At 39.0% G+C, this 22841-nt stretch overlaps 1 protein-coding gene across 2 annotated transcripts; it reads left to right on the forward strand.

Annotated features, from left to right (window-relative positions):
* Positions 1–13084: 13084 nt before the first annotated feature.
* LOC134639998 (ewing's tumor-associated antigen 1-like) lies at positions 13085–19050 on the forward strand. 2 transcript variants are annotated; one of them, XM_063491541.1, is made up of 6 exons: positions 13085–13398; positions 14203–14331; positions 14538–14596; positions 15010–15119; positions 15240–16669; positions 17881–19050. In XM_063491541.1, the coding sequence occupies exons 1-6, from the start codon at positions 13266–13268 to the stop codon at positions 17991–17993; spliced, it is 1974 nt and encodes a 657-aa protein (XP_063347611.1). In that variant the 5' UTR covers positions 13085–13265; the 3' UTR covers positions 17994–19050. The 2 variants fall into 2 exon arrangements, with proteins under 2 accessions (XP_063347611.1, XP_063347613.1); XM_063491543.1 differs by lacking the exon at positions 14538–14596.
* The last annotated feature ends 3791 nt before the right edge of the window (positions 19051–22841 follow it).

Raw genomic sequence — 22841 nt, forward strand, 5'->3', positions numbered from 1 at the left:
CCTTCCTCTCATTCCTCCTCCCCTCCATCTCTCTCACCCCAGTCCCCAACCAAGCAGGAAAATGATCCCTAGTAAATAATATATCAAGATAAATGATAATTGCACCGATTTTTTTTTGTGTGTGTTCCGCGTCACTTAATGAGCGCCATAAATTAGCAATGAATTCGGCTGACAGCGTTTGTCAGAACACGGTCGATGTAAATGTCCCATGGCATCCCGATGGTTAAAATTTAGCATCTTCTGCATCTCTCTGTTTCTTCAGCTTTGAAACACATCCTCTAATTCAGATTAGAAAACAAACGGGACTTTTCATACTTTGAAGTAAAAATGAAACAATTCTACTTTGCTGGGTCCGCTGAAGATACAGGCAAGAGTCGATAAGGTCAAAAAAGACACCTCAGCTTGCATGATAGCAGTTTGAACGTGAATTATAAAAAACACTTACAAAGACGTGTTTCATTGCAGACACTTGATGTTTGTAGCGGTTTCCTTTCATCACAAAACTGTTTCAAGAAAGACGTATTTTTGATTTAGTTCCACACTTTATTTATTTGATAAAAGACCAAAAATATGCAATAATATTTTATTATGGCATGCTGTTTAAGTGTGTGGACACCATGTACAGTTATTGTAGATGCGGGTGAGCACACGCACTTATGCCTCATCTCTCCGTCCCTGTCAGACATCAAACGGGGGCCTTGGCCACAGATCGCACACGCAGGGATCCCTAGAGACGACCTGATTGAAACCTGGCAACAGGACCAAACAGCTGCTTCAAACAAAAGACATCTGCATATTTCAGATTTGTTTTTCATAAATTAACACTGCAACCTGCCAAAAAGCTGGGTGAGGGAGTCTATCGACTTGTGTATAATTAGATAAAGTTTACAAGCTTTGAAAGTTGTAAATTAGCATGAGGTAAAGGGGCGCTCACTTGGGAAGGGTAGGGGGAATGCAGCTTACAGGCATGTTTCTGCCTTCTTTTGTAATGACAGGGAGATTGGGGGATGGGATGGTCTGATGTCTGTTGAAACCACAAGAGTAGCTCATGTCTATTCTTCTCTTTGGAGAGGTATAAGGTGAAGTTTATGTATGTCAGTGGCATGCTAACAGTATGATGCTGCTTGCTACAGCCAGTCAAAAACGGTTCTTTTTTTTGGCTCTGCCTGTGGCTTTGTGACATCAAATGTGTATTTGTGTGGATGTGCATGTGAGCATTTCTGCTAAGCTCTGATAAGGCCCTGTGCGGTGCCTTTATGGGGTCAGACAGTGAGCTGTTACACTTGTAAAAACCCCTTCAATTATTCAGTGAAGTCAAGTCTCCCCTTTATCTCCCGCTTGTCTCCTGGTATGCTTGGGGACAGCAGGGAGAGAGTAAGAGTGAGGGCGAAATAGAGGAATGGAGAGGAGGGTGGGTGGAAGGAAAGGAGGGAGGGAAGAAGGGATGGATGAGAAGGCATGGATGTCTCCTCAAAAGCATTGCTACCTAATTACTATCTCATTTAGATCAGCAACCACAGTTATAAATAACCCAACAGCTGGCGCGATGGAAACAGACAACACCAAACACGGAAACGCAGCACAATATCACAGTCAGCTGAAATAAGCGCCGGAATGATAATGATGTCTGTGGTGCACAGAAAAAGTCTGATGTGTCTCAACATGGGTGTGCTGTTTACAATCTCCAACCCTCAAATGGGCCTGGGGTAGGAGTGAGGTTAAGTTATAAGTATAGATGTTAGAGAGACGCTAGAACTTCAGTCCAAAACTGTGTTTGAAAAACATTTGCTGCTGAACATCCCATCTTGCATGTAAAAGTATAGAAGCCTTCCAGTGACGCAGATGAAAAAAGATAACCAAGAAAATTTGTTGAGGTAATGCATCAGAATTTCAGGTCAAATTAAAAGTCATTCTTTTAAACTAGGAACCATCTAATTATAAAACCTGTCCTGACCCACAAGACTTTTGTTTTTTATTTGGTCACATTGTGAAGTATCTGCCTCCCAAAATTCGACTTCCACCTCACTGGGTATAAACTGTTCAAAAGAACAGACATAATTCATGTAGGTGAACTAAACCTTCTTTAAACTCCCAAGCTGCTATTTAGTTGATTAAGCAATTTATCTTCCAATTCTAGTGTCATTACATTTGATAGCTCATTTGCCCCAAAGATTTTGTAATAAGGCAAAATTTTCTATTTAGAATTTGTAACTAAACATAAGTTCTAAATTGAAACGTGTGTTGAAAGTAAATAAACCTATCCTCCCAGCTAATCTCGGTTGCTCACATTATTGCCCGTGTCTGTATATCTCCTCAATACAATCCTTTTGTTCTGGTCAAGGACTTTTTTTTCTCCACTGAGCACGTTGTTAATGTCCTCAGGACAAACTGAGAACAGGAATCAGTGCAATAATGCCCAGACGAATTTCAAATATTCAGATATTCTGTGCACCCCCTAAGGCTTAAGGAACATTTTTTAAACATTTCCATGTTTGTGTCAAAGCTCTCACAAATACAGGGCTGCTTCTTCTGTTAAGTGATTATACAGACAACTTGGGAGTGATATAATTACCTCAAACATGGCAACCCTAGTGGTGGAGCTTGTGGAGGTGATAATATATGGTAATTACCAGTTTCTAGGGCTGAACAATCTGGAAAGAATGTATTTAAGATAAAAGCAGGAAAACAACCCCGGCAGCGGTTTTACATGTACAGCATGGTGTTTGCACTGTAAAGGAAGACAATGGCTGTAAACATTTAAGAAATGGTAATGAGATAAATGCAGTATCCCTTCCGGAGAACACATGTATTTTTGTTCACAGACTTTGAGTATAACAGCTCTCACAAGGACTGGATTCAACAATTGAAAGATGAAAATCATTGTCCCCAGAAACCAAGTATATAAAATGACTGTCTAGGCAGTGCTAATTACGTTTTAATTGTAATTACAAATGCAATTGCTATTTTATTGTTTAATCTGTTAATATTTGTGAATTTCAGTCCAAAAACATCATAAAGTGCCTGCAGCATTGATAAAAATCTCACCAAGAAACCCTTAAAGAGCTATAAAGTAATCATTTAATTTCTCTGACTATTTCCGTAGGAATGTGCTGCTCTCTTTCTTTCTCCCAATTAAACCCCAAATTTTCATTAGTGCTTTGTGGTGACAATAAAATCTTTGTCCTACCACACATGCCCTCACCGGAGAAACAAATCTCTGACTGAGCTCTCCGTGAGCATCAAGGGAACATCGTTTTTCAAAAGCTATTCATTCAGCCTGAGCTTTTGACGACAAGCCTGTGATACAGCAGATCTGCTTTGGTCGTTGTCTCTTGACGGACATTTTGGCAGCAGATGACGGCTACTCGGTTCGAGACGAGTAGACCAAAAGACTGTAGCTCTGTGTCAGCAAACAATGGGCAGGTTTCTGTTTCAGCAAAGTGAAAGAACAGAGTGAGAAAGGTGATCTTCATGTCCCAGAACACATTTACAGAAATGAAAAATGTGATAGGCAAATCTAGTTTTCCAATCTTATATTGAAGATATTTAATATTGTAACTTATGCATCATCTGTTGGTTCACTTGGATGGCCGCCTACACAGAAACTCATTCAGAGGAAAGAGGAGCAGGTGGGTGAGATCAAGATATCAATTTACCACATTTATCTTTATGTTGCTCATTTTTCAGGTTCACTGACATTTGGATTTTTAAAAGCCTCTTGTGTCTGTTAACTTTGCCTCGTAAGCGTTGTCTGCTAAAGCTCTAGTAGTGTAACTAATTCCCAACATCTCTAAACCCAGGGTGATGGAAGGACCCGGGGAATAGGAGATGCTAAGAGTGGGCGGCCCCTCCTGTTGTAAGAAACTCCGGTGAGGGGTGTTCGCCATATGCTCACAGGGTTCCAAGGGAAAAAGGCTCGGAGGATAAAAGTGAACGCAGCGGCAACGGGCCCTCCATCAGTGTGTTCAAAGCCTCCATATGAAAATGACTGTGTACATCTTCTGCTGAGGCCAAATTTAGATCAAAGGCAACCCCAAGCAGGAGGGGAACGCAGGGAGGGGGGCGGGGTTGGTTTGGGGCAGACTGGGAGTTGTGCATGAAATGGAAGTTTGTGCAATGTGATGAGCAAATCTGTGAGTGCATGGGAATGTTAATAATAATAAGTGGAGAAATTTGTCAATTTATTTTTCCTTTTACACTCCGGATATCAATACCAAATTGGAGCTGTTAACTTGTGATGTGACTTCCAGCTGGGTGAAATTAAGTTGTGTCTTTTTCAGGTCACCAAACTGGCAGTTTTTGCCGTATAGACTCTGGAAAGGATTGAATTTAGAAAACTGCACAGCAGATGCAAATTAGCTTTTGATGTTTGAGTTATAGTATATTTGTTTCCTAAATTTTTCCCCTGTGCTAACAGCACCGAGGATTTCTACATTTCTGTGTAAGTTGATGTAGCAAAAACAGCATTATTTCCCTTTTCTCAAAAAAAGCAATAATAAAAGTTCCAGTATTGTTTCTGTTATTTGTATGTGCAGTCACATATATAATTTGCAATCAAATTCATAGATTTTGAGCTCATAGATTCTAAATTCCTGTGCAACACTTAAAAAATATCACAACAATAGTTACCTCAAGGCGATACACCGTGTTTTCAAATGAAAAGTTTAGAGTACTTATAAAAGTACTATTTCAGCTTACATACACAGAGATTCACATATTTTATATGCTTTCTGCAAACATCTATAGTTTTAATCAATTCTTAGTTATTTACTTGTGCATTTTGGGACCATTTGATTGTGTATATTAATAAATATTTACTGCGTTAATGACTGTTTATGGTACCAAGATAGTGATGAAAGATGAACAACTGACTAAAATAATTACAGTGCCCATTTTCATGGGACATATTAGCACATATAGAATCTACTGCAACAATTGTTTTAAAATAGTTCTGGGACCTTTATAGAGTTCTATAAGTCAAACTGTGCTATTAAATATTAAAACTGAATATCTTTAATTTTGGGTATGAAGATAAGAATGACAGTTTAAAATGACAATGACCACTAGGGATTTCAAAATACCACAAATTTAGTTGTAACAATAGCATGACCTTACAAACAGTCTCTACTCGGTATAATATTAGTTACAATTAATTAGCTTAAGCGTTTATGTAACTTGCACAGAATTTGGCCTGTGAAGCGTACAACAGCAACGCAACATGACTCAAAAATGGTAACGACCATTTCAGGGTAACATTGCATAGTAAGCTGCAGAAAATGAGAGATGGGAGACACAAACTGAGGGGAATCTGTTTAAACATTCAACATTTTCAAATGTTTGAGCATTTCTGTTGCTGTTGGCACATGTTTTTTTACTCCAGAATGAGTGATCAGTTTGGAAATCATCCAGACTTCATATTAAGTTCTCAAGTGTTTCTGGAGATAAAGTATGTGCACTATGCTGCAAACGTCTACCACAACTCTCTAATGGATGATGTTCTCACTTCCCACAAATTCCTAGATAAGGCTTTGTCTATCTCATGGCATTTTCTAACTATCTTATTAACAGCTATCTTATCCGGAGCAGCAACCGCCACCGTTTCCAATGGGAAGCATTGCAGGAGCAACCTCAAGCACAAGAATTTTGGTTACTCATGAATGAAGATTGAGATATCTGTAGCTATAATTGTGACTGGTCAAAACTGGATTACATATAATTGTTAACTGTAATTTTGACTTGTCAAAATGTCCTCATAGATACCTATAACAATAATAAAAGTCAAAATGAAAAATGACTTTGTAATGTTAATTCTGGAGAATCAAACTTAACTTATACATTTTGCCATAGTGTACAGAAGAATAGGTGATGCAAGGCTTTGGCTACAAAGCATTTACAACTAGTATGAACTTGTTTATTTTATGCTTAAGAGAACTGGCTCTGTGCTGAATAAAACTGCAGCATCATTCAGTAATAAAAAAAAACAGCCTAAATCTATTAAAATATTATTGATTTCTATAATTGATTTCTATATTACAATATTATATATTGTGCAACTCACAAGCTCCTGATGCTACTATGCTCAAATGCTAACACTGATATATAAGAGGATGATTTGGCTCAGCATCTTTGTTACATCTCCTCACCTCCTTTTCTTAATCTTATGCTGCCTCCTCCACCTCCTCTTCACTCCGCCCTATTCTCCTCCTCGTTTCCTGCCTCTCCAGAGAGGAGGTCACATGCTGCAGACCTGCTCCGTGCCATCTGGCTGACTTCCTGTCATCCTTACCCCAGGAGAGAGTGGCTCTGCAGGGTACAAGCATAGAGAACCCCCCCTTCCCTCCTCCCCCTCATCCTCCTCCAGGCCCACACACACCTGAGCAGAAAGGGTGAGAAAAAAAACACACACACACACAGGGAGAAAAACAGAGGGAGAAGAAAAGAGAGCAGACAAGACAAAGAACAAGGCAAAAAAAATATCAGCAGATACAGCAGGAGAAACAGAAAATTCAAAAACCTACGCAGGCTGCAAGGTCAGAAAAATTCTGTGCAGCTCTGGAGAAAAGTGACTAATCAAGTAGCATTTCAAAGCCATGTGGTTTAATGTCTGATGCCATAATAATGACAAATTAAGTTTTACCAGTGGGGCAGCTTTTCTGCTGTTATATATGTTTGAAAATCAAAATGAAGAGAAAAGAGCAGTCTCCCACTTTTCCTTTAATCAGTGACGATTGTTCAAGATTTAACCCTGAAATTTCAGAAACATCATTAGGGATGTGGTTGAATTTCCATCACAGCAGTTCATGAAAGCATAGCCCACTTTGTTTCCCACCTTCCTCTCACACATCTCCATCTCACACAAGGCATTATATTAGAATTGGTTAAAAAGCACATACATATCAGATCAATCTTAATGTCCTACCCGTGGTCTTGCATATTCATATAAATATAATATGACTGCCGCTCACATTTGAATTTATTGGTTTTCCTCCTCCACAAATTAGGGGGGCTCCAATTGATGAATATTTTAGCACATGTGCACTCTGCGGGACATTTATCATCGCCTTTGCTATTATAAACAGAATAAATGAGCAGTCAAAGTAGGCTACAGTGTGCTGTACGCAGACACACCGCCCCTCTGTACTCTCTTGCTTTAGCCTTCCTCCACAACTGCTGCTCTGTCTTAATGGGTCCCACTTTGATGTTGCCTTGATATGTTACATGACCCAGCACATATGGATAAGTTTACCACAATGCAATATATTTCCTATAAATGGTGAATACAGAGATCAGGATAGAAAGGTCTTGCACCTAAACTGTAACACCTAGAGCAAAGCTGCAGTCAAGACAACCTTAGCTGAAACTATGTTAAGTGAAGCCCTAAGGGGGTCGAGACAGAGGTTAATTGGATATACTAAAATTATGTTATTTCATTACAGATATTAAGTTTTGGAGGTTAGCCTAATAAAAAGGAAGAAAAAAATAATAAATTTTAAAATAAATGTATTGCTGAGATAATCCCTGCCTTCTCCATGCCACTCTAAAGATTGCCTGTCAATCAGATAGTTGGGTGATACTGATGATGTCTTTGTTATTGGACTGACTGTTGAAATGTTTTTCAAAGAGCAGGCCATCCTGAAGACCTCACTTTATAGTTTTAGCAATAAGCCATTTTTTTTTAAACCTTGTTGCTTTTCCTGCTCCTGACAGGAACTGGAAGCCTGCTAAGTAAATGTTTAACTTATTCCGAGTCCTGAAATAATACCAGTCTGTGAAATAAACAGAGCAAGAAAGCCAAATCAAAATGCAACCATGCCTGCCTCGCTTTGATGATCATTTCGACTCTTCCTCCTCTTCATCTCAACAATCTACCGCTGGAGTAGAGTGCAGTTGGATGCCCTTTAGCACTTCCTTTTCGCCTCATGTGACCAAAAGGGCTGCTGGGATTCTTTCAGATAGAAGCCAAGCCACCTTAGGCTGCATCTAACCATTGCTGAAGCCCACTGATCTGACGCTGCAGAACCAGGCATTGTTTCAAATGCTTTCATTCACAGTCCCTGCCATTGGCAGACACTGTGAAATGGGTGAAATCCCAGCTTGGCGAAGCTGGCACAGAAAGCCAGCATCCTGGATCCCTTCCACTTCAGAGAGCCCTGCCACATGCTAACTGTCATCCATGAGGCACTGCTAGCCCACAGGGGGGGGTCTGGCAGAAAAGTTGGAGGGTGTGGGTGGATGAAGGGGGTGGCATAAACATTGGGATATACCCTTCACATACAAACACAGAAGACACAATGGACTCCTTGGAGATGCAGAACCAGAGGCCATAAGAGGTGATTATTATTTATGCAGACACTTTTCTGAGTTGAGCTTTTTATTCTCCTCCGTCTCTCACTCAACTGGCAGCTGCCCAGTGTGAGCCATCCCTGGGATCCACAGCAGTGATGATCACCCCCTCCCCACACACACACACACACACACACACACACAAGCCCTTCCTTGTCCTCATTGCTGTCTACGCCTGGTAGATCCCCTGGCATGTTTGCTCCTCCTTCATAAACACTAGCAGCTGCTTGGGCAATTAGCCATTAGCTCTTTACTTTTTACTATAATACCCAGTGCTCAGAAATCTCAACAATTAGCTCCTTAATTGCTTCTAAACAACCCAGGCGTAACCAATAAATAGAAGGCGGTAGGTAGTTAGCTGAGGAGACAGACTTCTGGGAAAGAATGAGACAAGGCTTATAGAATCCACACTAAAATGTTCTTCCTCTCGTCTCCTTTAGAAGGCTTTGGCAATTATTTTTTTCTTGCTGTTACACGGCTTGAAAAAGCTTGCAGGGGGAGGAGAGATGACAGAATGGGTAAAGAACACAAGGCAAGCTGATGCCTCATATTCAAATTCAAGCTGACACGTCCATGCCCTTTATTCCCCAGTCTAACTATCACTTCTGAGAAATGCTAGTATTCAGTGTGACAGAGGGTGTTACAGTGACTTTTAGATGGGCAGGAGACGGCGCCCCCCGGGTGTGGATTTTCGTGGCAGCGTGATATGACACAGCTCGCTTCACAGAGCAATGGGGATACCCCCAAGATTAGCTGAATGCATTAAAGAGAGGCATGAAACGTAGCTAACTGTTGATTAAATCACTGTTACATCCATACTGGCGGTTCCAGTTAACCTCTTTAACATTGACAGCAGCTACGCCACTAACATGACAATGGCCTACAGGCAGAAATGTGCTGTGTGCAGTGTGTGGCATCGCAACAGACAATTTTTTTTTTCTTTTTCGATAAGGGTGCTCAAATGGATTAGGTAACAGAAGAAAATGTTATTTCAGACATTCATTGAGGAAATGCAAATATTACTTACATTCTGCTCTCTAGATTTGAGAAAGTACTATTTTTCACAATTTACACAACAGAAATTTATAATCAAAGGTTTTCTCAAATTTCTTTTAGGTGTTTTTTGACCAAACATACACACACACACACACACACACAAAATCAGACTTGTTACACAGCTTCAGCAGTATGTAATATTTTAAATATAGCTGCATTGAAGAAATCCACTTGCAATCCATGTTTTGACTGCCTGTGCAGCATACTGTAGGCTTTGCCTTTTTAATAATGAGTAAACAACCATTTTTACAAAGCTGACCAATCTGGGCCACAAGAATGTTTTAAACTTTCACATTTGTTGACAACAAATACTTGACACTTTAAAATCGCTAAATGGAAATGAGCGTGCCCCAAAGATGACATATGCTGCAGCTGCTCTCATCTAACATGCATCTTATCGTTAGTGGTGGCTGAATATCTGCTGATGTTTTGATGGAACAAGAATTATGTTTTAACAGGGAAAGTCGAAGACAGGACTACAGGTCGTCTGTTCATAACAGTTTCTGGCTTTAAATCAAAGAAACACAGTTGATTGGCTTCCCAAATTCTCTGTGCTGATGAACTGCTTCCAAATGAAAACAATCAAAGCAGAATCAAGCATAATCAAGCATTGTGATTCACTGCAGCGTGTGCGTGTGTGTGTGTGTTAACTAAATAATATTCCAGCACCACAGCAACTCAGTGTATATTTTCTACAAAATCTGCATTCAGTTTATATTGACTTTAGTTACTGTATCCCCTCCCAACCCTCCACTCCTCACAGACACACACACACACACACACACGCACACGAAATACCAAGAAGGTATACAAGCACCATCTAGTGCTTTATTTTGGAAATTGCTATGCAGAATTTTACAAAATGTGTAAAAAAAATCCACATTTATTTTCTATGTAAAATATTTGTTCAGTTACATTAACATTTTAAAATTAAGAGCAGAAAGACAGCTTTTGGATTACAGAATAGGAATAAGATCAAATCAAGATTGAACTAATCACATTCTGCAAACCTGCAAGTATATAGAAAAGAGTTAAACACACGAGAACTGATTAATGACAGTTCATAACCTCACTAGCAGAACCTCTGACAACTTTGGTGAAATAGATGTTTTTCACAAGAAGAAGCATCAACTGTGATTGACTAAAAAATAAAATTTCCACCAGTCTATAGACAGAAGTTTAATTTCCTTTCAGAAATAAGAACAGGGGAGTTTCCAGTTTGTGTGTGTGTGTTTGTTTTAAACCACACATTTAATTTTTCATCAATGGAGTCATGCAGCATTTTCAGTGGAAACTCTGTCACGCATGACATGGTTAAATAAACACAGCACCATTCATCATGTAGTTCCTTTTCTCAGCTTTCAGAGATAAGAAGATGATGATGGTGGAAACATGGAGCAGTTTCAGAAACATAATGAATAATCAGGAGTCATCAACTTGTACGTCAGTAACCTGCTACCACTGAAGTAATTATTCATTCGACCATGACGTATGCATGCAAAAAGCCAACATTTCTGATGTTCACTCTGTAAAAAGCCAAATATAGTTAGAAAGGATATGACTAAGGCCTAGCTGAGTCCCAAACAAATTCCAAGACCTGACTCATTTCATTCGGACTGAATACCGTAATAGGTAACAATAACTGTAAAAACGACGTAGAACAGCCCTGAATGAAAGTCTTGAATATTTAACAAGTCAAAGTAATCATCATTAAAAACATGAGAAAGCCCTCACAAAAAACAAAAATATGATAATCAAGGCAAAATGTGTGTTTGGAATTTTTAAGCTATCCCTTAAAAGCAGCCAAAATCAAGAAAAATCCAAGTTGAATTAAAAACAGCCTGAGACAAAGCTAAAAGGTCAGAAAAGCTGTGTGAAGGCAGTGTCTGTGTTTGGATAGCTCAAGTGTTTATGTCACATTTGACTGATGTGTTTTAATTAGAAGTTGAAATTCATCTGAGAATAAATCTTGGACGCAGATTTTGACTCCCTAACAAACTAAAACAAAAGATAAGCCCCTGACCCACCAGCCACCTTGGCTCAAAAGAAGCATGGCCGCTGTGCCCAGAATAAAAACTGTATAAATAGTTTCCCTGACTCTCGATCTTAAGGTCTAGAAATATAACTATGTGTATTATTTTTAATTCAAACTCCATGTAATATGGTCTTATTTGACAAAAGACAGGTGTAAAGTGTAAAAGTGTTCCAAAAACGCCCAAAAAAAGCTTAATCACATTTCTGGAAAAAACATTTGGATACAACTAATCAGCTGTCTGATTTATTTACTGTATTGCTTTAAACCAGCCTTTCCAAACTTAGATTTAAGGATCCCTTTCTGGGCTATCACTACCTTTGAAATAAACAAGTTGTTTGTAATATCTGTTTCTGACCAATGGTAACATTGAGCAACATTATTCAAGACTCTCTAAAAGTAAACACAATGCCTTGAATAATGTTGCCAGGAAGTAAAAACATGACTTTTTTCCCCTTTTGTTTGTTCACTGGGGCATACCATTTTATAGTATACTAGACAGAGTATAAATTACATTTTTGTAAAAGTAAATCTCAAGGAGGCAAAAGTTTTGAATTATTATTTCTGGTGCATTACCATAAGGAATACACCAATTAACAACAATAACTACATTAATCCACCTACCTACCCAGTATCGTGTGTGCCACCAAAACAGCTTTGACCTGTCAGGGCATGGACCTCTGATGGTGCCCTGCGGTTTCTGGCACCAGAAAAATGGGAAGCAAATCCTTTCGATCCTGCAGGTTGCAGAGTGAAGCCTCTGTGGATTTGGCTTGTTCCCATGCATCCTGAGGGGGTTCAGTAGAACATGATCTGGGGAGTTTGGACAGAGACATTATGACATAAATGGCATGAATTATTTTACAGTAGAGATGGTAGAAGTAGAACTTACAGGGCAAAAGTTTTTTTTAAACTTGATTTTGTGGAAAAGACAGCAAAGTTTTCAATGTAATCGTTAATGTGATTAGTATCACTCATGTTTGCCTTGAATTTCATATAAAACTAGCTGCTGCGAATTGTTTACTGTGTTTTCCGGGGTAGTTTTTGCTGTCAACAGTGGTTTTAATGTTGTAGCATCTCGGTATATTTCAACAATCTTTTTCGCTGTGAGAAGAGGAACTAATTTTGCCCATCTGCGTGCTTTGCGACACACAGTTATACTCTCTTAATGTAGTCCTAATTGTGTTTTAGGCTACAATAGTAAACAGAATATGACACGTAAATATAGTGGAATTAAGAGAAGGCCTTCGCCTAGATTTTGAATTTAAAATTGGAGAATGAAGTGGTGAACTTTAGCCAGTTAACCTACTCATATTTATACAGTAGATTTTTTAATATACATATATATATATATATATATATATATATATATATATATATATATATATATATATATATATATATATATATATATATACATACATATATATATATATATATATATATATATATATATATATATATATATATATATATATATATATACATATGTATATATATATATATATACAGAGCTGAAATATAAGTTATTAGGAATATTCCAGGACAAAGAGAAATCATTTCGTACATACCTCTCACGGGCTCTAGTTTTGCCAGAAGTCAAACGAGCTGCGATAAAACTACCCGGCAGCCGTAGGTTTGGTGACGTCACAAGCAAACATGGCGGCTAGCTTTGAATGAGTGAGCGAACACAACAAGACTCTGCAAAGAAACATTGAATCTCTCGAAGGCAAATTGTTAGCCGCAATGTTTAAAGCCACAAAGGAAAGTGCTGAAAAAACGATGTAACGCAGAGTTCGCTTTGTTGCTGCTGCCGCCGCTGTTTTGTGCAGCCATGTCAGAGGCTAGGACGCATGCTGAGTTCACTGAACTGTGGAGGACTGTCTCCAAACTCAGCTACAAAAAAACACAAGACACGAAAGCAGCAAAACAGATGCCTGACACGACAACGACGCCCGTCTCTAAAGGTGAGGCTGTGTGTCTGTTAATATAGGCGACGATCTGCGGCTCAATGCGAGCTTAACTACAGACCATAACAAGTGTTTGTATACACTGAAGAGTAAAGGCGGCCATGAGGTGATGAAAACGAGCGACTGACAGTGACAACATGCCAGCTGGCTGTGTTATCTCACCATGGACACACCACTAATTCCACTCTAACCAGTTGTAAAGTACTGAGACTGTCTAGGGAAGAAAAACTGCATTCGGAATATACAGAAAGTGTTGCCCCATGTTCGAGTATCTTTTAAGATATGATGCATTAGATCATCTAAATAATTGTTTTCTCATAGCTGGATTGTTTTAATTAGACAAACACATGTTGCGTGCATTCTGGTATATATCCTTTTAATGCAGCCAGCCCTCTTGTAATGCTATATTGCAGTGACTCAAATCAGACAAGGCTTTAAATGGCCATTATGTATCCCCCTCAAGCTGCTAAAATATTAAGGTTCAAGACACAAGTTTTTGACCAGACATTTTCCCAGCTTTTATATTGTGTTCAGCAAGTATTTTTTCAGGAACTTATCATATAAATATTATTATGGCTTTAACTGTGACTACACTAAGAGAATCTGTTAATGTGTGAACTGTCATCACGATACATCTTTTATTGTTCTCCTGTTTGTCTTTACTGATATGTCTAACATAAAGTTTAAAGTAACTAAAGACTCGGTGCTAAATAAATACATGTAAGTAAATTTAACGTTACCAAGTTGAATATGATTTATTTTTAGCTCATTTGATGTGGCACTTGATATCTCTGTGCACAGATTTTCAAAGTCCCCGGCATCGAGGTTGCAGCAGATACCCCGGCTTGGCTAATGGAGATTCTCCAGGAGATGTGGAACCTTCACAAGATATCATCTGGGATTCCACATCTCCCACTCAGACTCATACTGGTAAACAACACCGACACTCAGCTCACACTTGCTAGCACATCTCATCAGCAGGTTCTAAATGAATGGCAACATAAACGATTTCTGAATAGGCTTTTTATAGTAAATTAATTGCAATTGTAAGCTTGTGCTTTTCATTTCAGTCATCATGACTCTACCACTTTGCTAATTTCTGTCATGTGTGGTATTGTCACGTTTTTTGGGTTCAGGACTCAGGAACACTAGAGCTGTGGAAATATCTGATATTGTGAACCGCATTGCTCCAAAGGTCTGTTGTTTTTTCAGCTTTTTATTATTTTCATATTGATATTTGACAAAAATGGTTATTTCTAAATGCTATGGTAAATATAATTAATGACAAATAAATAAGAAAAAATAATAATTTTCATTTAGAATAAAATAGAATAATCCTTTTATTGTCACACAAGGGGAAATGTGGTTGTAACAGCAGCAGAAGAAAAGCACATATACAAACAGAACAGAAACGCACACAATTTGTACAGAAAAAAATATTTACATCATGGACAATAGTTACAAAAACAGAGTACTGTACAGTTATTAAGATTAAAGTATAGTTTTCTTTTAATTATTATTTATTTGTATTTGTTACAGGTAGACCTTCAGTCTGTTCTAGCAAATATCTCTAAACACACTTCAACCTTGTGCTTGTTTCTTTTATAGGATGTAAAACCAGAAAGGACTGACTCCTCTTTGCTGCAGTGGATTGGTGACAGTGCCATGCCCGCCACACCAGAGATTCAAAAGCCAAGACTCAGGAAGAAATCCTCTAGGTGAATAATCAATATGTTGACCAATATACTGTCCCTATAGATTGTTATTATCTACCACCATATGCAGCCTGTATGGGTCCTCATAAGTGTCTGTCTTCCTTTTTCCTTTTGTCTACATAGGCAAAGCAGTGTGGAGGACCTCATGAAACTCGCCAGGCAGTTTGATGAGAGCATGCAGCAAGATAAGGAAACTTCAGAAAGCCTTGTGAACAACAATCTTAATGAATGTCTGAACACTTCTGAAACAAAACTGAAACCATCGTCACTCCATGATAGCTTGAAGGACCTAAAGTACCCATCGGCACCAGACCAGATAGAGGCAGAGCTGCATGCCCTGTTTGACTGCTCCACTCAGAGTGCATGGCTAAGCCGTGGCTCTGCAGTATCCACCTGTTCACAGGAAATAAGAGGCCAACCTGTGAATGCAGCTTTATCCGAAGACCAACAATCAGAGCTCAAATCAGCTGAAAAGTCTGGCACAGCTGCACATCCTGCTGAAGAAAAGGGAACTAATAGCTGTAGTGCAAATAACTGTGATGACTTTGATGATGACTGGGAGAATGATGAATTACTTAATGACCCTTTTTTGCTGGCAATGACCCATAAGCCCTATGAGCAACATGACACCAATCCTAACACCACCTTTCAGTCTGAGACTAAGACAAACACTACTCACTCTACCCCTGTTCGCAACCCCATTGCAAATGCACACAAGCCTTCAAACCTAAACAGCAAGCCTAGCTGCAGTGTGAAAAGTTCTGAAACAAAACTGACACTCCAGGAACTCTGTCCCAAACTGAAGACTACCAACCGAAACACTTTCAAATTAGAGCCAAACCCCAACTTGCGGTCACAGATGGCCAAAGAGGTTTCTACTAAGTCCAACTTCACCGTTATACAACCCAAGCCACAGATGTTTGACCAAAAATCTGCAACTGCAAAGACATCCACTACACCTCAACCTGACAAGGTCACTAATGATCACAGAGGGGCTTCTTTAGGAAAACACTCTGTTAAAGACATTTCAGACAGCTTGTGGGATGATAGGGATGATGACGCACTGCTCTACCAGGTATGTGACAGCGTGGAGAAGATCGCCAACAGTCAGTCGCTCAAAGTGAGCCCCGGTAACTGCCAAGAAAAACAAGATATTGATGTAGACAGACAACGGAAAACCACAGGGCCGCAGCCCATCAACATGACTCGGCCTGGGAACGTCGGTGCCAGCACTAACAGACAATCACCTTGTGCTTTTGTTCGTTCTAACTCATTACCAAGGGCTAGTTATGAAACTGTGAACTTCCAAGGATGGAACGTTCCCATGAAGGGTGCCAACAAAAAATCACAGATGTCTCAAAGCTTCCCAGGAAGCCACACAAATTTGGGTACATTAAGTCAGTGCAGGGATTCATCTGGAACTTTCCAGGCTGGAAATGCTAATGTGGATATGAAGCAACATACAGTGATGGCCAGAGCAGTACACAACGCCAAGAGCCATCACACAGCTTTCAAAAGAAATCTATCTGACTCAGCAGCCATAAGCACCAAAGGTATGATGTCTAAGTTTTGATAATTACCACCGAATTGTATCAAAGTATATTATGTATGCGACTTTATAAAAGGCTAGGGTATTTATAGTGGGCATGCTTTCCAAAATAATCCATAAATAATAATAATTTTTTAAAACTGAACCAGAACAGCACCAGTTCTCACACTTGCATGCAGTTTTTCCAAGGTAGTTGGCAGATCGGCTGTTCCAAAGATCTTGGAGAGCTTGCCACAATTCCTCTATGGATTTAAGTTGTCTCAGTGTCTCATGTCTCTTCAAGCAATCCTACATTGACTTCTTTATTGCTGAGATCAGTGCTCTGTGGGGGCCATAACATCTGCTGCTGGAGTCCTTGTCCTGGCCAGGTCTCCCTTGAAAAATATATTAAATAAATGTGTTTTCTTTCTGCCAAAAAGACAGTTCTTTATGACTCTAGCTGTATGGCTGGACTTGTTGTTATGCTTAAGAATAAATTTTTCACCAGTCAGGCATCTCTCTGATAGTACTGTGTCATGAGAATAATCTAAACATCTAAAATGTGTAAAATCTTTGTGCTAAACTGTATATTCAAAGATAATAGGAATAAAAATTTTGAATAGGTTGAACATTTAATAATATTATAGCACAGGATTTTATGTTTGTCAATGAAAAAGCCACCAAGAGTGTTATGTACGGATACTTTTTCTTAAAAACAACACAAATAAATCTAAAACTAGATAGAATGGCTTTGCTTTGATGGACTCAGTCAAATGTCCAGCAACTGAATACACCTCCATTAGTTGTTTTGTTTAATTCTATACATTTGTCTGCCATAGCTATTCCATCAAATTTGCTTTAAGAATGGATATTTAACTGACAATTCACAAGTAAAACAGATGTCACATGTTGTTCTTATAATCACTGACAGTTCGGTGCATGTGCACATTAACCATTTCCCCCCAAGCAAGTAAACACTGCGCACTGTGGCTTTAATTTGTGATCTTGTCAAGGGTCCAAACCTCAGCAAGCTTCATTGCCAATGAATTTGTGGACAGATTTTATTTATTTATTTTTTTATGTGTCTTTGACTTGGATGTTTTGGGGTTCTTTTGTTCTTCCAAATGAGTAGAAGTTTAATGTTTAGTAATGAAAACTTGCTCGAGGTCATGCAACAACCAAGCTGAAATTGTGTCTTTTTCATTCAGTTTTCTCACTTTTCTTCCCTCTTTCCAGTTTTTGTCACAAGCCAGATGACAGGAAAGTGCTCTGCTGCAGAGATTGAGAGGAAAAAACAGGAAGCTTTGGCCAGGAGGCGACTGCGAATGCAGACTGCCACAAAGCCGTAGAGCGACTTCGTCCTGCCAGTATTTTTTACAACTTAATGCACTCTACATTTCATACAAGTGGTTCAGCCCTTTTTCAAAATTTCTTGTTTTTTGATCATTGTATCCAAGATGAAGGACTGTTGATAGTTCAGTGTCGCATGACCTGATCCCAGGATATGTCCTTAGCTTTCCGCACATATAGAACCTACTACTGGCTGTTTTTGCTGCTAATGTAATGTGTTTCATGGTAAGCATTTTTTAGGAACAGTTTGCTACAGAATCTCATATCTGTGACAATGTAAAGAAAAACTTCTTCACTACTTTAAAATATAGTTTACATCCACTGAGCTTGGAAAAACAATCCAAATGCTCTGTTTGTTGTATTCTGATATTTAAGCCAATTTTGGATAGAACATTTTTATCTGGTGCTTTTTGCTTTTGTTAAAAAGTAAATAGCTTAATCTCTGTGTCACTTTTCAAATTGTAGCATCAAAGACTGACACATAAAACAGTGTATTTTTGAAGCTATCCATAAGAAATGGATGCCTTCGCTTTAAAGCGGACATTAGCATTAACTGCTGTGTTCTCTGCTTTATGGGTCTGCTAAGACTGCTTAAGTGCCTGACAATTCTTTTAAAGCATACTTAAAATATTCATTCGTCTTCATAACTTTATAATGAAAAAAGCCTTACTTTATTAGAAATAGAAATGAAAGGATATCAACACAACCTAGCACAAAATCTTTGCTTTGAGGCCAAGCTGAGCATTTAATAGATGATTCTTATTTGTGTTTCCTCTGTGCTTTCTTTGCTCATGTCAGTGTTTCTCCTTTCAGTTTTGCACAGGTCAGCATCAACAGTTGTACTGTAAAGACAGCGTTGTGGCCTCCGCTGGCAAAGTGTACTGTAATAGCTATGCTATGCACCTTTCAAAAAAGTTTAACAGGAGTATAAATAAAAACAAGGCTTGAAATTGTTTTTATATCCAGACAGGATGAAAATGAGAAAGCTGAGAAACTCACACTACATTTTCCTATCATATTTTCATCATTTGTGCTGTAAAGGGCAGACCTGTGACATACAGGTGACAAATTCAAATAAAACTTTCAAATAGACTTCTTTGTTTCTACTTTATTGCTTCAATATATCCTAATACTTTTAACTCCAGTACCTGTTGCTTAAAAACAGCATGATAAACGTAGCTGTATTCATTCCCCCAGTAATTTCATTATGTTCATGTCTTGTGATAAATCGAAATACAGTTGGCTGCTAATGGTCTGTAGCAGTTTCGTTTAATTTCATTACATTTTCAGGCTTTTTTTTTTTTTTTTGCTACATCAACGACACCCCTGTAGTATTGAACAGCTGCTCAGGATTTTGAGTTTACACAGACGGCCTCCTCACTGGAGTTATTGGCGTCCATTACTGTAACCTCTATGTATTTCAGGGCTGTTGACAGGTCAAGCAGATATGATGGGACCCATTTCACAAATACTCAAATTTGTTTTCAACAAGTTGCTGCCCAGAAAGAAGAACCATTGTGAGCATGCAGTAGCCTCGCTATGAAGAATATTGTTGTTATTAGACATGAGGGATTATTTTAATATGAAAGCTAATTCGTCTTCTGACTCCTTATCATTCTACACAGCTGCTATATTGTGCGTGAGGGTAGTACAATGTTCGCCTTTGTAATCCCGAGAGAATTCCTCAGCGTTCCTCCTTCAAGACCATTCCCACCCATTACATGCCTGTGAGAGTTCCCAGGTGTGTGTGTGTATATGTGTGTGAGAGAGACGGGTGGTCTGCAGGTGTGTGTATTTGAGTATTTATTCCATTCAGAGGCGCCATCCTCCTCCCTGCCCTATCTCTTCCCCCTCCCCGCCCAGTTTGACTGTAAATCAGATGGCAGGGCAATTTGGCAACAGCATAAAGGCCTCTGGTTTTTATGACTATGATTATGGTTATGATGATGACTAGTATTTATTTCAACTATCTGATGAAACCCTTGGCTAAAGCTAACAGGTGTAGAGCAGGTACAATATCAAGCTCGCTGAAGGATCCCTGTAATGTCGCCATAGAGAGCAAAATACTGTCCGCCAAACAGAAGAATGGGCTGTTTCAGCACCCGCTCGTCATGCCATACATGGAGCAATTTCTGATTATTGGATGGGAGTGGAGAGCCACAACGTTCTCTTTGTAGAGGGAGAATGATTTATGGCTGTTAGTCAGGCATAAGGCAGTAATTGCCCCAGTGACGATTATGTTACCATAGCACCTGTTTAAACTGTCTATTCTTATGTGAATGTTTTCATTTTTGGAAGAGGAGAGTTTGCAGCTTGAAAGTGATGTGTGAAGACGCTAATTGAAGATGGAGAAGGGTGCAGGATGGTGTGGTAGCAATTTAGGAGAAAGGGAGAGTGCATGACGGACAGATTTGTGTTGTGTCATCTGATCTATTAGGAAAACAGTCATTTCTTAAACAAGCATGAAGAAAGAAGTCTATTCAGCAAGTAGAATAAATATACTGTACTTTAAAAACGACTGAAAAGGCAAGTTGAGATCGTTTGGACATTCACAGCTGCATGTTTAAGCACTCTAAAAAACAGTGGTAGACAAAATGCAAAGGACTACTTTAAGCTTTGATACTTTTACTTTACTCTTAAGATAACAAATCAGCAACAATAACTAGGAATGCAATGCTCATGGCATGACAGCTGAAAGGCTGCTATTCTTGGCTCAATCCAACCATACACCACTGATGTACGAGCATTTATATGAAGTAGATCAAAACTGTCATTCATCACAGTACTCCTGAGCTCTGCACTGATGAAAGATATGAAAAAAGGAATCACCTCGGATTTCCTCTGTGCTGGTAAAGTCAACGATTGTGCCCTCAAAAACTGCCGTGAAGGAGCTTTTGTGTGTGTTTGTGTGTCTGTGCTGGCTTTTTGATCTGTGAAACAGAGATTCCTTATCTTTGCAGGCATTTTATTTGAAAATAAATGATGACGGCAACAGAAAGTATTGCAGCTTTTCGGTTTGATGTCACTTCCTTATACAGATGTCTTCTGTTGACCCCACAGTTTTGATTATTTAGACTACAACAATCGCTGAGTGCACACCCTAATTATCAGAAGTGTCTCTCCTTAGGGTTTTTTTTGTGTGTGTGTGTCTCTGCTTCTCTCTGATTATCTGAATTTTCTATATTCTATATTTGTACTATTGTTTTCCAGCACTTTGAATGTAGATCTACACTCACATGAAGCAAAACCACACTATGTTTCAACAGGTGGGGTTTTGCCCCATTTGATCTGAATGACCAATCCACTCTTTTTACACATCTAAGGGATGTTTGCAAGTTTAGACACTAGTCGACAGGCTGATGTTTCAGACCACAGATGTTCTTGTCGATCTGTTTGTTTTCCCATTCTTGTCAGCACGACTTTTAACTTTTATGGTAACTTTCACATTTTAACATTTCTAGTAAGGCATTTTTTTATTGGTTTTTTAAAAAAAAAAAAAAATTATTTTATTTAGTTAACCTTGTTAAAGCTCTGCTCGCGTTAGCTCACATGACTCATACCGCATTGATGTGGGCTGACCCCAATGCAAAACAGAAACATTCTATTGTTATTAGATTAATTTTAATGACTATCTAATTAGAACCAAGCAAAAATGACCCAGAAACCCACTCACAGCTGGGATAACTGGTGATTTTCCACTACCGACTGATGCAACACACTCATCTCACTTATGGCTTGTAAAGAAGACTCTGTCTAAATAGTTGGTTTGCTATTACTGCTTAAGGAAACTCAAGCTCGAACACTAGCTTCATCCCTTCCTTTCTTTTCTTCTTATTGCTGTTTTTCTGCACTTCTCCCAGCATGGGGTTCATATTGCGGAAGTGAGTAATGAGCCCTGGGGGCATACTAGTGTGCTGGATTACCAATACACTTGCAGCAGATTAATATGAAGCCAGGTTTTCTAAGTGCATTCACTGTGCCGCAAAACAGACTCCAAGAACAGCAAACATAAATTAAACATCTTTAGAAATATGACCTGAGGTAGCTATTGCCTCCTTCAACCAAGTGCTGAGCGGCCAATGGAGATAGCATCTCTAATCGTTTTCCCATGCTGTGAGGCCATGCTGCAGAAAGGCTAAACAGTGTTTTCATAGCTCCCAGATTACCTCCCAGAGTATGACTAATACATATCACACATACATCAGTTTTTTTCACCTTTTCTTACACTCTAACTCTGGCTGTTTCTCTCTTATCAGTTTGTATATCTGTGTCATGTCTGTTTCTATCACACACACACACACACATGGAGGAGGAGGTGTAGTGCAGTACTCTGGCAGCAGCCTGTCAGCAGCGTAAATGACCTGTGAAGAGTTTCACGGTGCGTGTCATTAGGCAGCTTAAGATTTGTTTCAACAGTGCTTTACCTGAAGGCTCCATTCATGGGCCCCCAGGTATGACTGCCCTCCCCACAGGGGGATTCAAAGGGTAGTTGCCAAATTCCAGTACTCCATCCACACCGGACAGTGATGGAAAGCCAGTGAGCATCATGGGGCAGTATTTAAGTGTCGAACATGCTTTGAGAAAGAGGTGTCATGTTTTTCAAAACTTGTTTAGACTTATTTGTGCCGTTTTGCGGGGACACTTATTTTAATCATTGCTCGGTATTTTACCGTGTAACTGGATTTCTTTGGAAATTCACTGAAAGAAGATGGATTGTACGGCATTAAAGATGGAGTCACATATGCGTAAAAGCATTTTAACAGTGTATTTGCGTCTTGTTAAGATATTGGAAGCTTTGGTGTGAAGACAAACATACATCCATTGCAGTGATATTACTGTTCACCACT

This window comes from Pelmatolapia mariae, linkage group LG13 (genome assembly GCF_036321145.2).
Source record: "Pelmatolapia mariae isolate MD_Pm_ZW linkage group LG13, Pm_UMD_F_2, whole genome shotgun sequence".
Taxonomy (NCBI): Eukaryota; Metazoa; Chordata; class Actinopteri; order Cichliformes; family Cichlidae; genus Pelmatolapia; species Pelmatolapia mariae.